Raw genomic sequence first — 17,662 nt, 5'->3', positions numbered from 1 at the left:
AAAACGCTCGTTCAAGATGGAGCTGGTAGTCGGAAGTGTGCCGTCTTTTACCGAAGTTTCGTCCGAGACGGTGCAAGCGCGAGCAAACCCATCACATCATGCACGTTCGGTTCAGGTCAACGCCGTTTTGTGGTGTGTTTTTATCTGTCGAAAAATACCGTTGCCAATTGCGGCGAATAATGGGGTTCGGGGTAAAATTTTTGATCTGACGAGATCAAATCCGAACTACACACCATTTGCATACAATTGTGCATGCGAAGGGGTGATCAAATATTGATCTTAAGTATTCGCCTCATTTTTCCCATTTTTCCTTCTCTTCGCAGGCGTCTGGCGTCATACGGAAACCGTCGGAAACAGTGCGCATCCCACGGGTCAGATATTCCGCCCGATATCGAACACGGAACCGTAGGGTGGCGTCTCTTGGCCGCGACCGGCGGGGCACCAGCGTCGCGGGCGACGTACTATGGCCCGCACTGAAAATTCGATCAACTCCGTTCCCGTGCCGCTGTACGTGCGCATACTGTTGCTGCTGCTGCTGCGATTAGATCTGCCGGAAAGGCCGTCCGGCCCTCAGTTCGCACTGCAAATGATTTCGATGCTCTAGGCATTTTAGGCCGCTTTGCTGTTTACGGAGTTACCTAAACGCTATGCTTGGATTACAAAAGTAGTATCGATGTTTAAGTTATTAGCGAGAGACAAACTTGGAAAATCGCGCAAAGCAGGATATTAATCTACGATATTGAGTGACTTCACCGTATTTAGCAACAGTTTTTCATCTCGCCGGAAGGAAAATCGGTTCGATCAAGTACGGAGCGTAAATGCGTGCGTTTCCGCCAAGTGATAAGTGAATAAGTGATCAAGAAAGATACGGTCAAACGCATTGTCTGTCAGTTGGGTAGCTCAGCGCTTAAAGTGTTATGAAGTGTCGGTGCACCAAGTGCAGGTGCATGTGTGCGTTTTTGTGATAAAGTTTATCCATTCCATAATCTGAGTAACCCGCCGGGGTTGAGCAGGGAGTGCCGCCGGGAAGGACTATCTGATCAGGTCTAGTCACACACGGTGTAGGCTGGAGGACTTCAACTATCGCCGGTATCTCCGAGCCTGAACGCATCGACACGCACCCGCATCGCGAGCGGACCTGTCGTTGCTGTTGTGGTGTTTGTTGTTTGGTGACGTCAGTGGAGGATCGCGATCAAGTAAGCTGCACAGGAGCATAGGCGGGAAACGTCCGAGACGAATCTCGGCGTGGCGATACGCCGACAAGCCTGTCCGGGATCGCGAGCGAAGCAAAGGGGCAAAGGAAAAAAGCAAAATCGAAACCAGTAAGCGTATGCGAACGCCGCAGTACGCGAACGGTTGGTTGGAGAGGAGGATGGAATTCTAGTCCCGCCGGGAGGTTGAACCCACTCGGCAGACCTCCGCACCGTTTATTACGCCGTCGGAGCAGGTGGAGTGATGTGGTGTAGCGTGCCGTTGCTACCGAGGTCCTCGAAGTCAAGAAGCGTTTTCTCTTCCGTGTGGGCAGCAGCGAGGGAGAGTGTTCGGTGACCCTACCGGTGCGGGTGCCCTTTTTTTTCCGCGGGACCAAGAAAAGTCAAGGCCGAAGGACATAACCGAGCCCGTTGAGGCGGTGACCCGCGAGCAGTGATCGTACGCCCAGGAATGACGCCCAAGGAGTGGTTCGCATTGCTCCTGTTCTACGCGGCGTACCTGTTCCTGGGTGCGAGCGTGTTCTATCATGTCGAGAACGACCTGGAAACGGAGCGGCGCGCCGAGGAGCTCGCAGAGCGGATCGAAATTAACGGTGAGTTTGTGCGTGGAAGTAGTTTTCCGACGAGTTCGGCCGTCGGTATCGCATCATGCGAAGTAGCCATTTCAACGATTATGCAACGAATAGAGCTGATGATTATTTCATGTTGTTTTACACTTTAGCCTGAGCATATTACATAATGCATTTTCGATAGCTGTGCTAGTATAAAAAGGACAATTAAAATCATTTCAAGCTTTTTTTCGAAACATGTATCAACAAACTTAAGAATTTCTAAACCGTGTCACGTAGAATGCAAAAGAAAATGTTAGTGGTGTCAGGGCTTTGTCGTACGATTTTTTTTCGGACGTCCGATTCGCAACTGTTTTTGTTAGTTTCATAAAACTCTAATAGTGTTAAATAAATTCAATTCTTTTTTCTGGATTAAAGGCTCAATTTCAGATTTTTTAAATTCTGTTTGGTTGACAGATAAAATCGGATACGACCATGCGACCATCGATTTCATCTGCCAAATCCCATACAATATCGTCCGACGAAATTGGACGCGTCAGAGCACTGACACCTAAGGCTGGTTAGACTTGATTTGAATTTAAGCTTTTACTTGACTATTGCAAAGAAAGTGCTGTTGAAGTGACCTCAGTTTGTGTTCGTGTTTACTGTTTAAAATGAAAAGATACTAGAAGGTTAGCTCCGGCACTTTGCCAATAAACTTTAAAATTGATATGGCTTTGAAAGAAGTCCTGTACGTTTGAAATGTTGATAAAAATAAAGTTAAGGGATTTATATTTTTGTAACTTAAATCAAATGTTTTTGAAGAATTCACGTTGTACTAGTTTCTCTTTTAAATTTATTGGTTCGATACAATATTTTAATGATCAAATCTATTTTTAAATTATTTTAAAATTATTTTTCCTAGACATTTAGATTCATTCATGAAACAGTACTTTTTAATACGCAAAGATTCAATTTGAAAGTAATTCCCAATGGTCAGGCTTCCTTCTCGATTTCCACATCTATCTATCGCTCACGTGCCAATTCTACCGTACAATAACAAATCGTGCAGTAATGATCAATAGGCATTGTGTTTATTTTTATTTCGGAAAACAAGGTTCAAAAGGACACGCGCGATCCCGTGACACGCCACCGATGCATATATGCATCCATCTTACTGGTGATAAAGTGAAACCGTGGCGAATTCGTCCAACGAGCGGCGCACGTTCGCCGCGCGATCGTATCAGGTTTTGCGCCCATGCTAATTCAATCACTGCGCCCCATGCCGAACCCATTCATCATGGGACCGTGGGCACCGGGATTGGCGGTGGTCAATTTCCGGTTTCTCATAAATCATCAAATTGCCGGGCAGCGAGTCGATCATCTCGATGCCTATCGGTTTCGTTTATTCGCGAACAATTTAAATTCTAATGAGTCTTTCGGCCTGACCGCCCCTGTTCGTGGTAGTCGGTGATGATGGAGGCGGTGGAGGTGGAAGAATGCGACACGCGACGGTGTGACTCTAGCGGAACTGGCTGGGTTTCGAGTTCAGGCTCGGGTTGCAGCGACGTTGTCGCACTTTACACCACGACCATTTGCCCCTCGAGTTTGACCGGCTGCGCAAATTATCGAGCCGCAGACCACGGCGTTGGGTGTTGAATGTTTTCCCTTTTGTTTCGAGCAGGAGTTGCATTTCTTATCAGCCGGTCTGGTTGCACGACGGAACGGGTCAGTTTTGCGTGCACGTGCAGCGCCAGTTGCAGCGTTCGAAATGCTCCATATACACTTAAAGAAGAAAACAACACCCGCTCGTGCTGCTATATATACTTTTCTTTTTAAATAGTTTCTCCCTCATCCCGAATCACCTCACTTCTCACTTATGTGTCTTTTTTTCCCACCCTAGCGACTATTACTGTAATGGCCGAATCGTGTCTTAGAGAACGTTGTTTACTGCCATTTCTATGAACCGCGCAACAAGATTGGTAAACACTGAAAACACGGTTGATATTCCGTTTCTGTTGCAGATGAACTAACTTGCTGCACCTTATCATGTCACCGTTTTGTTGGCAAACCGCACAAATGGTACTGACGATTTGAATTGAATCAGTCGAACACGTTCGGGATGGTGTCACTTCAGGGGTGTTGTTGTCGAGTATCGCGACTGCAAGGATGTGTATCTCAGCAAACCAATGCAATTGTTTGTTATTAACTTATTTGGCGTTTGCGGGCATTTAATTGCATTTGCCAGCGAGGCGAGACAAAAAGTATGAAAAAGAGATTCGATGAACATGGGGTTATTTCGATGCTGTTAGCTGACCGGGAAAAAGAGGAAGTTATCAAGTCTATAAAGTCTTTTGTGAGTCCAATCATGCTTCAGAGGAAATATTTGAGAGAAGAAAAAAAAACAAACAAACACTAAATAAACCGACCGATCTGAAATGGCTCGTTTTAGCAAGGAGTTGGCCTAGAAAAAGTCGAGAGTTATTAACGAGCTATTTTACATATGCAAGCGAAAACGGAGAAAGTTTTATAAATGGAAAGGATCGCACGGTGATGTCACGTTGGTTGTGAACACATTGAGTAAACAAACATTAAACATGAGTAGTAGATTTTTAATCTTTCTTTCATTTTCTTCCTCTATCCGGGTTCTACTATGAAGGTCAGCTGTTTCATTTTAATTGCTTGCTCGATCGATTCGTTATGGCGTTGATAGTGAGCGGTGGGAAAGCATTAGAAAATAAACAATCTCGCCAAGTGTCTCGAACGGCGTGCCGCTTGCGAGCTTGCGCAACAATGTCTATGAACTAGATCAACGCTATCTCATTGACGAGTCGTACGCCAGCACGATCCGCGTTGACATTAATGAAGCGATTTCAATTAAGCAAATCATCAACCACGGTGCGCCTGAATGGAAGCTCATTCACGTCAGTGTCAAGTGCATAGATCAGCAAGGCGCGATCAAAATCAGCACTAACAGACACACACGATTGCCCGATTTGAATATTACAAAGCGATCTGGTCGTCTCGGACGCGTGGCAATTGCAACTCGCTTGCAACAACCTACGGCGCAAACGCGAACCGCTCGAACGATATGAAAATGAATGCCTTGAAGAGGAACGTGTGAGGGAAAGAACGACGGACGGACATACGAGGTGTCCCGGTAAATGGGCCGGAGGTGGGCGAGTGCCAAGACGACGAACGTCGTTCGAAAGACTTCAACGCCGGCGATGGCGGGCTGTGTGCACGTACGGAAAAACGAACGCATTTTTTTAACAACCTGCTTGGCGCGTGTCCATTGCTAATCGGGAACTGGTGATGCAAAATCTGCTTGTGGATCTATAAATCTGCGGTGGAATGCTGTATGACGGTTGTAAGCAATGGCGTGTGCACGATAGACCATAAAAGTTTTGCCAGATTATCAACGAAAAGCCACCTCATGGGGAGCAATACTAATAGGGGTAATAAATACATCATAGTTTCAGTGGGGATTTATGTCATTTTGAAATACGACTACGAATAATCGGCAGATTCTCGTTTTGAACAATTAAAATGATTGATCCATAGTTAAAAAAACCGATCATCCAATCAACTTTCAGGCTTGAATCAATATTTTGATTTGCATCTTGAGAATTTGATCTTGATCACCAATCGTTGCGAAAGTTCATAGTCAGGACAGCTGAACACAATTTGCTTTGGAGTTTTTGACTAAATCTTGAACTTTAATGAATTGATTTTGAAAGCAAACTTGACAAGTAATACACTTCAAAACCGATTGGTGGTAGAAAATGCCTTTTCGATAACGTCAGACAGGTCGATAAAATATCCTGTTGCTGGTATCACGTCTTATGCACGTTGGTGTCTCACTTGACTACTGGTGCGATAATTGCATCTAATGTAGGAAGAGCAATTGGCACAATTCGGCGAAACTTCACGCTGGTCGCGACACGTTGGCACCAACGGGACGTACAACAATGTCCGCTCGGCACGGATCCTCCTCGACGGTGTAAATCGCCTATTAAAACGCACCACTCTAGCGGCCATTTATTGGCTCCAATTAGCACCTCGTTCTACACGAACAGTCCCACTTCATGAAATCGATCAGATTTGGTTAGATTTTACCGGATGATTGTTTTGTGTTGATCTAGAAGATTTTCTCAAAAGATACGAATCACCTTTGCACTGACTGTCGTCATGCGTTTCGGGTGGATTCAAATTGAGTTTCACCACCCTGAAGCAAATCATGTGGACTTAACGGATCATCACGAGAGCGGCTAGTGGGTCCCCGGTGAGGCGCGTGTCGTAAACGAAAGCGTTTCGATTTATTAGCGTTGGCATCGTAACTCACAGCGGAGGCTAAAGTGAAAAATGCCTTGTTTGAATAGTGATGCCTAGGTTAGGGGATCTATCCGATGTTAATTTTTTACTGTATCACCGTTATGAGGTGTTCATTGGAAACGAAACGATATGACGATCGTTTGAAATTGTGAAAATTCGGACACGATTTGTCATCACGCAACGTGGGTGGCAAACGGTTTTAAATTAAAAATTTTGAAAGGTTTCAAATCTTGGGGATTTGTTCGAAAGAATAAGGAAAAGTTGAATCGACGTTCGATTCAGTTTGTTGTATTTCATTCAAATCATTAGAAACACAACGTTGTTTTAAATCTACGTACCAATCTCACGGCACAGTTTTTGTCAAATCGATTGAGTTTGGCCTGAACATTGTCGGGTGGATTTTTTTAAGGCCTCAAAAACCCAAACATGTGCTGGTTTGAGTACCACCAAGACTCATTTTAACTCTTCTAGGCTATTCTTATTTCATCCAAATTGAATAATTTTTTTTAATAATTATTAAATTTTTTTCCTTATAGATTGTAACTCACGTTTACCTATTTGATCATATCTACTTAGGATGGGTTTAAAAATTATTTTACAAGAAGCGAATGCCACGAACCCCGTAGTACTCTAGTAACTAGAGGACTGATTATCCACGTACACAAAGGAAAAAAGTCTAATAAGCCCCTAAAGGGCAGGCATGACCAAACTGGATGTTACACCATGAAGAAGATTATGTTCAATTGGAATGAAATTATGTTTTTCCTTTATAGGAATTTCTCATTATAATAACAGGTATATTTTTTAATGTTCAACAAGTCAAATTAAATAGCAATCTTTTAAAAATAAACAAAATTTCTTTCTTCATCAACAGTAAACTTAGAATACGAAGAAATAGTTGTACGTTTATTTTCAGGCACAATGTTTTTTCTTTTCGTCTTATTGACAAAGCACGTTGAGTGAAGTATTGTAATTTAGAAAATTGTATATGTTTTTCCTTCGAAAATTCCTAATGTGTTTTAACTATTAAAAAATTCATAGGCATAGTTATATTTAGCCTGAAGGGTAAGGGATCCGTTTGGTAAAAGAGATTCTTTTTCATTCATTTGTATCTTTTCTTGATAATGTATAAAAAAAAATATGTATAAAAAAAAAATACAAAATTAATGCTTAAAAGGACTTACATCGAATGACGTATCAAAAGAATCACAAACCCTTAATGTACTTCTTCATAATGTAAAACTTGCTGCCAAGATATTTTGTTAGTACAGTGACACAGAGGTTATGTTAGCAGGCTTTAACAAATTTATGATTTAAATATAAAATATTTCAGGAACCATATTTTAATATCTTCGATTCCAATTCTTTCTTATTTCAATTGTACAGAAATGCTTGTCAGATACCTATCGCCCGACGATATAGTGTTACAGGGCAAGCTTATAGGCCGTTTGGATGAGTACTGTGGCAATCGAGTGACGAACTATACCGAGGATGCCTTCGTACCGCCGTACGTGTGGGATTTTTATCATTCGTTTTATTTCGCATTCATCGTTTGCTCAACCGTGGGTAAGTTGGGTGATATTTTTCTACATCATTTCGTGACGGTTGTCCTGTCTTTTTTTTTATCGATTGATGCATTTCTACAGGCTACGGAAACATCTCACCGCACAACACATTCGGCCGAATATTTATGATATTCTATGCCCTCATCGGGCTGCCGGTGAACGGATTCTTTTTCGCATACGTCGGCGAATTCTGGGCCCGTGGGGTAAGCCGACTCTTGTTGAGGTCCGCAGTACACTTTGCTTACTACGCCACTATGTTCTCTTATTCGCGCAGTTCGTCCGACTTTACCGGAGGTACAAGGCGTACAAGCTGTCGGCCAACGCGGGGTACGCTCCGAAGCGGATCAGTTTCATCGGGCAGATCATCCTGTACCTCATACCCGGCGTGATCGTGTTCATCTTCGCACCGGCGTGCGTGTTCACGTACTTCGAAAAGTGGCCGTATGATGTATCGGTGTACTACGCCTTCGTCACGCTTACGACGATCGGGTTCGGTGACTATGCATCCACCTTCCAGGCGTCCCAGGAGTACGAGTTCGGGTCGCTGTTTACCGTCTACAAGATATTCGTCATCCTGTGGTTCTTCGCCGGTATAGGCTACATTTTCATGATACTAGGATTTATCGCCAAGTAAGATGCCGTGTTCGACGATCCATTACCTTGTCGCTGATGTCTGCCTATTCTTTCGTCCCGCTCTCGTAGAGGCATTTCGCACAAAAAGATACAAAATTTGGAAAAACTGGTAGCGAGCAACCTGAAGGAAACGCAGCATCGAGTGTGGAGCGGTGTTACCAAAGATATTAGTTACCTACGCAAGATTCTGAACGAGGTGTATATGCTGAAGTTCAAGGTAAGTCTTCTGTGATCCGGACCTAGTGTCTCATCGACTAGGGTTTATCATTTTTGCGAAGTAGTTCGTTGGTTTTCTTTTCACGAGTTTGCATGCATGACGTCGCCTTGTCAGGCATCATTGACATGGGTCGTGTTTGAGCAGTTTTTTTTAGAGTTACAATCTTAACGAGCGCGTAAAGGTAGTTTAATTTAGCAACTTGATGGTAATGAGCGAAATAACTATATCAAACACATATCACATTTTCCACTGCATTCCCTCTGTCACGTTTGCGAAACAAGGGTAAGGACAGCTCTCGCTCGGTGTACTTTATGCATTTTGATTCATTAGTGTGTGCCATCGGGCCGTGTTCTTTGTTTGTTCTTTGTCCATCCCCTCCCGGAACGGATAGCCCGTCTACGATGAGCCCGCGGACCGGTGGCTAGGCACCTCGAAGAGTCGGTCCAGCTCTTGCCCGGAGCTGTCGGTGTACAGGGCACCACAGACGCCGACCACTCGTCGTAAGCGCGCCAACTCGGAGAGTGCACTGACGCAGGCAGAATCGCGTTCCGCGATCGACGGCGGACAATTCCTGCGACGCCTGTCCGACACCGACCTTCAGCGCATCAATCGAGAGAAGACGTTCGGTGTACAGGCGCTGGTGCAGCCGGCCGAGCTGTTGGCACGGGTCGTGACGGCACTCGGGAACATCACGGCCAATCCGGACGACAACCAGAGCATCCTCGAACGTGCATCGCTGACGGCCGGCGTGAACTGCTTCTCGGACTCACAGATTTTGGCAAGCGAGCGAACCTGGTCCGGCTGGTCGATGAATGGTTCGGACAAGAGTGCGTACCTAACAGCTCCACCTATGCGACCACGAGCTGCCTCGGACATTGGACTACCGCCGCACGTTGGACCACAGGTAACACACAGCGCTTCTCTATTGCAAAGAGTGACTTGCTTCCTAATGTAACATTGTTATTCTCGTGCTTCAGGATGCCAACGAGTGGACGTGGAGTGGTGGAGACGACAGTCAAATCCAGCAGATCCTGCAGATTCGCCAGAAGGTCAAGCAGAAAGATAATCTCCTAAGGGCAGCCCTTTCGAACAACGCCACGTTCGATTCGAGTCTCACGATCAATGTGCCACCGACGGTTCCGGAAGGTAAAGCAGATGCAGTGAACCGGGGTGTACTTCACCGATTGAATCCGTTCCGAAAGCGTGCCAACAGCAAGACACCTGCATCGGACGTGGAGTCTGGCCCGCCGGGTCTAGATTCGTATCTCACCGGCACCAGCAAGGGTCGCAGTTCGATGTTTAACCTTCCGACCTCATCCTACCTGACGGCGACATCGCGTGGCCGAGGCAGCATCCTATCCATGCCTCCGCAGGACGAGCATCTGCTGGAGACTACCACGATTGGCGATCTGTTGCGCGCGCTGGAACTGATGCACACGGAAACGGTGACATCCAACGGCAATCATCGGGGGAGTTTCGCATTCGGCGATGGGTCAGCGGGTCGCGGTCGCTGTAACACGCAGACCACTTCATCAGGCAAGCAGACGTCCGGCGTACCGTCGCTGCTGACACTCTTTACGCCACCCATCGAGCCCGGTTCGCGCAGGGGCTCGATGAAGCCTCCGCTGGGTCGCACCGGAAGTGGCGACTCAGGACCGATGGGAAGACGGCCATCGTTCCGTCCGGCCAATCCACCGTCCTACACCGCCACCGTGTCCGGGTCGCCTGCCGGCGGTGGTAGTCCTACGCTGGGTCTCGTTAGCTCCCCGAAACCCATCCGCAGACGCTTCAGCGTCCGTCCGTCCAACCTAGCTTACCCACCGGGCCATTGTCCACGCCCGGGAGTGCCCGGCACGGAGCAGCTCGGTGCACCACACCTCAACTCTTCGTCCCAGTCGCTGCATAATCTTCCGACGACGACACTGCAGAGGAGGCTTTCGGCACGTCCGAGTCCGCTAGCCACCAACCAGTCGCAGTCCGCCCATCTATCGGTGCCCTCGGCCCTGGCGGTCAGTGCTGGCGGAACGGGTCAATACCGCTGGAGACCATCGCTGACTCGCTCCGACTCGGACCAATCGGCCGCACCGGGTGGGCTTCAGCCGACCGTCGGCAGTCCACGCAGTCGCCACAGTAGCCTGTCGAATCTGTTCGATCAGAAACGCGATCACAAACCCTCAGGTGGAGGCTTGTGATGTGCTCGTATTAGCCGTACATAGTAGCTGTAGGATGTTCTTGCCAGTTTTAGCGAAACTAGCGGCCAGCATGAAGGAAACGTATCAGTATTGTTTTTAACGTCGCCTTATTGTGACGCTTAGGGGAAGGGAGAGCTATTTATGAAACCATTTGATGCCATTCCAACCAGTCAATTTTATGAGGTAGCAAGGGCCTGTAGATCTGCGATATTAAGTGAGGTGTTCGCGGAGAATGATATGTTTGCGAAAAGGGGAAATGATGGATAGTTTCGAAAACAAAACAAAGACAGAAACAAAAGCAAACCAATAGTTTTAAACGGTTACATATCATTTCGACATAGAAAAGAGAAAGAAAAATAAAAGTCATGGTATTTCTTGAATGTTCCGATTTGTGATTCATTAACATTTACCGTTGTTACTAGCATAACACTGGAGATTTTGAGTAATGTTACAAAAATGCAAAAAAATATTTTGCGGAGAACATCAGATTGTGAGAATTATATAACACATAAAAACACTATCACAAAAACAGTCCATCAGCCATTTGTACACAAAATTTTGTATGATTTCATAAAAAAACATGATTCATATCGATTTTTCTTTTTAACAGAACAGAATGGTGTTAAAATAACATAAACAGTACTAAAAGTTATGAATCGTTTATTGAAACACCAAATGAACCAATGGTTATCTTAAAAAACCATTACATAACCAGAAAATGGTGTGGTAAAATTTAGTTCACATTTGTAGTTCTCACTTTGCAAAGACTTTAATTCCGGTTATGGTTACTTATGTCATCGAAAACAACAAACAAGTAGAGGTACACTTTACATAACAGTTTCACTTCGTACGTGAGTGATGCAAACACCGAATTTGCTTCTTGGGAATACTGGTCGTACCTCATTCATGGAAGCTGGGTAAGGTTTGTAAATAATTAAGGAACCAGACTATTTTATTATTTTGCGTTTACTTTTTTATCCCAGATAAATCGCTACTCGAGAAGTTTGTCGGAAAATCATAAAGATGCTTTCGAATAGAATCAACGGTTTTGCGAATAACTCGAAGAAGTATACCAATAGTGTCGATGACAGTGGCATCATAGTTGCGTTATAATTGGGTTCGATCGTTGCATTGGCAAGCGTTCAAGCGGAAAGGTGTTGAGTTGATATGGGCTTCGGCATTGTTCGTTCACTGATGGGATGATTTTACAATCGCCAAGAATAGCTTATATTGTTACACGCGGCACAATACACCATTCAAACCGGAGTAACCGGTCGATGAAAAGGGCACCAATGAAAGAGGCTTAGACGATGGTCAAATGAAAGGACTCCGATGAATGTAGTCACTATGCAACGAGCGTTTTCCACACAATAATGGATGAATTGATGTGTGGATGGTGCATTGAAAATAGATTGATTTCACGTGTTCCTTGAATAGCCTTCAATAGCAGAATGTCATCCCACGCATGGTTCCAAAAAGAGTTATACGTGAGATAATTTGCATCTCGTTGAAAACGGTAAAATGAAAACCACCGGTAACTGCCATAAGTGATCTTACGCGAAGTATTTTACATTTCAGCTTCAAAGGTAGTTCCTCTGCTTAAAATAACTAAATTGATGTAGTGTTACTGAAACATCAATGATATAAAATCTTTTTCAAGTAATTCGCAGCAAAATGCACCTGATACTGCAAACTGCTTAAGCGAATCGTAGTGGTCGGTGTTCGGCGTGCATACTTTTAGGCGTAACTTAACTTTACTAATATTTTCCATCCCGTACATTAAAGGTGAACAAATATTGAATAAACTATAAATTAACTATACATTTTGCGCAATAAACCGAACCATGGTTTCGTTACATGGAATAAATAGGAAGATTCCATGAACGTTCATCAACTGAGTGTTATTGAGTTTTACCGAAAATCCTCACACTTTGTGTCTAAATACCCGACAGCAAGTGGGACACCGGGTTGGAGGATGGAGGCAAACACCAAACAAACGTAAAATTTGTAGTACGATGGACATCCCACAGCACTCCGGAACGAGCTGCAAACGAACACCAACGTGTATAGAGCGGCAACGTTTAGTAGCGCGCCCACCACTGACGTAACTTACCCACACCTTGCCGGTATCAGTATCAGCTCCGTCCGGCGCTGGGAAGCTTGGACCGCTGGCAACACTTTCTGTTTGTTGCCATCGGGATCAGTCGGTTAGTGGGAACAGTGGGCTGGTCTGCGTTTGTGTGCGGTGTTTTGCTGTGGCCCCGTTGCAAAAGGGACGCCAACCGACGCACACCAAAGCGCACGATTGGTTAAGGATATTCCAGCAACTTGCACACAGCAATTGTATGTGTGTGTGTGTGTGAAATGTGTTTTTGTGTGTTTATCGGGAGCAGAATAGCGTGAAGCGTAAAGCGCGCGTGAGAGAGCGAAAGCGTAAAATCTCTTGATGTTGTCCCGTGATGGAAAAGCGTTGGCACCGGAGAGAAGATGGAGGCGCATGGTGCCGCTGGTGTAACAGCTCTTTTTGTTACGCTTGACGACGTCGGTGTGCGATGTCAGTGCTTCTTCACTTTAGGTTAGTACAGCTAATGCAGTAGTTACTCGATGTATTTTTGATGGAACCTATACTGGCCAAGATAGGAAGAAAATGAATACTTTTTCTACCAACCCTTCTATAACATCATGCATCATTATTGTAAGTAATATGACTTATTGACTACATCATTTAAGTGATTTCATGTTTATATATTCACCATACATATTGCCATTCTTTAGTATGTTTGTAAACACTAAAGGGGGATTGGCACTATTTTACACGGCAAAAACATCAACTGAACTCTTTGGCAAATTGTTTATAGAGACAACCGTTTTCAGTTGTGTTACTTAAGTAATAAAATTCAGTTGATCCATTTTATTTATTAATGTATGACAATATCAATGAAAAAATGACACTTTTGCTAACCTTACAGCCTTTTACGACGGATAGAGTAAGCTTAAGCGCGTTGATCGCCTTTGTGAACTCCGTTATCGCGTCTTGAAAACGGAATATGACATCTAGCAATCCTTCATCGCGTCTGTGACCTTCATTAATGATTCTATACACTCGAATATGCCATCCTTAAAGCATCCAAGTGAGAAATTCAGATTCCGTAATAAACAAGCTCAGCGAAGGAGAAACAGGATTAATTTGCCCACTGAGGAGTAGTGAGTTGGCCTTTTATGCCCTTTGAAACTGGAAAATAAGTGTTTGAGCATACATCAAGCTTATACGAGAATTAATATATGCTTTACGTAATTATTCAATACACGCCTTCGGAGTCGATGGTCGAAAATCACAAATCAATCAATCAAAACTGGGTTTAGAGTAGTAACTGTATTTTGTGACAAATGTTGAATCAAAACAATAAAATCAACTGCAAACTGTCTCCGCTCCTGCAGATAGTTGGCGAGCACTGCCTGATATGTGCAAAGAATTCACGAGCAGGCAAACGTTTGTGTGAGAAAATAGCACCAGTCAAGTAAGGCAGAGGGAAATATCAAAGGTGGACACGGTGCTTGGTGTGACTATTTCGCAGCTTCCGTTGTGTTGGACGCGCCATCACGCGAGAGAGAAGGACCAAGAGCGGAAAGTTCCCCATTGCAACCTATTTTTACCACCGTTTTGTTTGCCTACTTTCCTTTGGCTGGTTGTGTTAGTGCGCGCGGTTCAGCGTTCCGCCGTTGTTGGTGGTGGAGCACGGAAAAAGGGCAGATCAAACGGCTGAGCAGGCGGTCTGACTGGCCAAACCCGCACAACGAACAAAGCTACGAACGACAGGGAGTTAGTTGGGGTCCCAGCTCGTCTGTTTGGGAGGTTTGGAACCAACATGGCGCGCCAATTTCCTTTTCGATAGTGATCGGAGGGACTACAGGTGCAAGAAGTTTACTTGAAATTCCCGAGTTTGTACCTTTGGTTGGCAACCCTCCACCCCGAGTCCAACCAAACACACATACACAAACAGCCGGAGTCAAACCGGGTCGTCCAACATCGTATCCTGTTGCTTCCCGCTTGGGGGAAGGTGCCTACGAGGGTGCCTGAGTGTATGTGTGCGTGCGTGCCCTCAGCAAACAGGGAAAGCGAAACGTCGTCGGTGGGGGCGAGGAGATTCTGCCTGCCGACACACAAAGGCTGACGAGAACGCTGGCCGTCCAGCGAGTTCCAGTGCTCGGCAGTAGTGTAGGCGCTGTCGTACGGTGACAGCAAACCCGTGCCGTTGGCGTAGTGGACCCTCTCTTCCAGTGGCCAGTGCAGAGGCAGTAGTGTCGAGTGTCCCATATATCCCCTTTCCGTTTCGCCTCGGCTCGGTAGGACGCGCTGCAGCGAGCTCCACTGCAAATTGGCGTGGAAACTTGCGCTTTTCCCGTGGCTGCCCGAGAAACGTCAAAGCTAGTCACGGCTGTGTGCACTGCTTGCAGGGGATGGCTTTTCGCTGCTTTCCTGCGCCCCAACGCGGACATTGCAATAGTTCACGGTTCGTGCGAGTTTGGTAACCGCGATGGGAAACAATTGGCCGTAAAACGATCACCTGGAGTGGATATTTTGCGCAACACAAACACACGCACGTCGCTCCTCCTAACGAAAAGCGTCGGGGCCCGCAAATGTGTCGACACTGGGGAGACTTGAGTTGCCAATGGAAAACCTAACCATATCCACCATAGCACCATAGCATCCTTAGCCGCCTTACCGAAACAGGGCGGAGAAGCGGCCAAGGACCAACCGTGTAGTGTAAACGGGCGCAAGTGTAAAACCACGAACCGGAAAGACTGTACCCCGGAACCCGTCTTCTTTGTGGCTGTGACGCGGGCATTTGCAAAATCATTCCGTTATTCCTGCTCGGGGGTTTTCGTGACGATGCACCAGTGGGCTTCGATTTCACGCCCCGGCGGTTGTGCTTTCAGTTGCGTGCCATAACGGGCTCCACGTCGTGAGCCCCGGTTGGGATGGAAATACAACCTCCACACGCAGGACGTTCCGAATAGTTAGAACTAATGTAGAATGTGATCGGTGGTAGTGCCCGATCGTCTTCCGTGCAGGTTGAAGCAACAACCTCAACTTTTGGCAAAGCGGGAGTCACAATCAATGCCGCACAGTCAATCACAGGGTGTAAGTAATGAACCCGTGCACTACTTAGCTCCCGCAACCTGCTCCGCTGGCGTTGGGCTTCGGCGGTGTCAAAATGGAAGGTGGACCTTAGTGTGGCCGCGCGGCGTTTGGAAAAGTGCGAACCTCAACCGACCGCTTTCGCGCTAGTGTCCTACTCTCGCGCGCGCGCGTGTGTGTGTGTGTGTGTGTCAGAGAGCTAGTACACGATCCCGCTGGCTGGTGTTGGATAGTGTGTGCGTGAGTATGCGTGCAGTACGGCCCGAGCGAGAGCGGCTGCGTCCGTCGGTGTGTGCGTGTGGTGCTCGTCGTGTGCCAAAAAGGATACCCGCCGCCACGGAACGGAGCGGAACGCGCGCAGTGACACCACCTAGCGCGAAGGAATGAAGCGCCGGAGAGCCGAAAGTAGGTCAAAACAGAGAGTGTAGTACGCGTCCGTGGGCGGCTGGGACACAACACACAGCGCGCGGTTCGGTTCGCTCGGACGTGCTTCCACCGGATCCGCCTGGAGTAAGCGTGGCGCGTGGAGAGACAAAACGTACAATCAGCCCACGACCCGACACGTTCCGCCGGGGGAACGTCACGCGCTGCTCAGCTTCTTCTTCCTCCGCTGCCTGTGTGATCTGAACCCGCTGAAATGTAGAACCGACGCGTGCGAAGGTGAAGCGAACGAAGGCTGACGTGTGGTGTCCTGCCCGAATATTCCCAGGTGTATCCTGTCAGAGCTCGCGAGCTGGCAAAACAAGTGCGACAAAGCAAAAGTGGAAAAGAGAACGGAAATCGGTGGAACACGCTAGTGTTGGTGACGTTGCATTGTCCGAGAGGGCGTCGGCAGAGACGGCGGCGGCGGGCACGGCAGTGTAAACACAATTAGCACCGCGATATCTGGCCTCGCGAGTCAAACGCCTCGGTCAAACGCTTCCCCGCCCTCCTCCCCTTTCCACGAAACCGGAACCACGACACCGGAAACGCCGGTATGGCGGCCGCTCCGGGGAGCCCACGGACGGGCGACGAGTCGTCGGAGAGCGAGAATGAAACCGAGCCGGCCAAAATCTTCCACCGGAAATTGTCAACCAAAAAGGACGTGAAGTCAGCGGTAGGTAGATTTGTGGGGGGGTAGTGGGGAGGGCATTGCAGTGGCGTTGGCATGGTGTGGGCATACAAGTGGAATAATGTTACACCGGGTGACGCTCCGTTTCGCTTCCGACCGGCGGAACGGAACGGAAGGTGCCCCGGGCGGGGGAGACGTTTAGTGGGAGATGATTAAATTTCCTTCGTTTCCGGTGCAAGGATGCATGCCCGACCGGGGCTTCGGCTTCGTTTGCTGGTTCGTTAGGCCACAGGAGCTTCAGCTTTGCCAGTATCCCGCACGGGGGTAGCACTTTAGTTGCATAATGTCGTCGACATTTTGCATCAATTATTTCGTTATCGACTTGGTTACAAGTAACTACCGTATAAAAATAGTCGTTTGCGGACGAGTGGTTTTAGTAATAGCTGGATGCATCGATAGGAACCGAGTTTCATGTCGTCTCATAAGATTCAATTTAAATGTTATTATTGGATACTTGCTCTTCTTTATTTCTATGTTATTTGCTCATAAGCGTAGTTGGTGAGATTACGTAAGAAATTTAAGCGACCGTTTAGTGTTTTCTAACAAGTTAAAACAAAAAGAATTTTTCAAAGATCCAGAAACTTCAAGGTTTGCTAAAACGTGGTTCTGGTGATCTATATCTTAGGCATACTGAAAATGTGAAAGAGAAACTAATGTAGATTGATTATAAAAAGGAGTATATTTTCATATTTATTTACATCATCACCATT

General features: G+C 46.5%; 2 protein-coding genes across 2 annotated transcripts in view; both read left to right on the top strand.

Moving 5' to 3' along the window:
- Positions 1 to 1,662: 1,662 nt before the first annotated feature.
- Positions 1,663 to 10,701, top strand: LOC131284645 (open rectifier potassium channel protein 1). The gene is made up of 7 exons (XM_058313508.1): positions 1,663 to 1,804; positions 7,481 to 7,660; positions 7,741 to 7,862; positions 7,934 to 8,289; positions 8,362 to 8,509; positions 8,901 to 9,413; positions 9,487 to 10,701. The coding sequence occupies exons 1-7, from the start codon at positions 1,663 to 1,665 to the stop codon at positions 10,699 to 10,701; spliced, it is 2,676 nt and encodes an 891-aa protein (XP_058169491.1).
- Positions 10,702 to 16,817: 6,116 nt separating this feature from the next.
- LOC131286822 (diacylglycerol kinase eta) overlaps positions 16,818 to 17,662 on the top strand; it is a 56,964-nt gene continuing 56,119 nt past the window's right edge. The window contains exon 1 of the mRNA XM_058315823.1: positions 16,818 to 16,937. Within this exon, the coding sequence (XP_058171806.1) occupies positions 16,818 to 16,937 (120 nt within the window). The remainder of the gene's footprint in view (positions 16,938 to 17,662) is intronic.

The sequence above is a fragment of the Anopheles ziemanni genome, chromosome 3 (genome assembly GCF_943734765.1).
Source record: "Anopheles ziemanni chromosome 3, idAnoZiCoDA_A2_x.2, whole genome shotgun sequence".
Taxonomy (NCBI): Eukaryota; Metazoa; Arthropoda; class Insecta; order Diptera; family Culicidae; genus Anopheles; species Anopheles ziemanni.
Note: the sequence above shows the minus strand (reverse complement) of the source record. Positions and strands in the feature narration are given on the sequence as shown.

Excerpts from the sequence above, each read along its gene's own strand:
- LOC131284645 (XM_058313508.1), top strand. The coding sequence starts at position 1,663 with ATGACGCCCAAGGAGTGGTTCGCATTGCTCCTGTTCTACGCGGCGTAC. Across the intron at positions 7,863-7,933 it reads GCGAATTCTGGGCCCGTGGG|TTCGTCCGACTTTACCGGAG; the intron begins GTAAGCCGACTC and ends TTATTCGCGCAG. Across the intron at positions 8,290-8,361 it reads ATACTAGGATTTATCGCCAA|AGGCATTTCGCACAAAAAGA; the intron begins GTAAGATGCCGT and ends CCGCTCTCGTAG.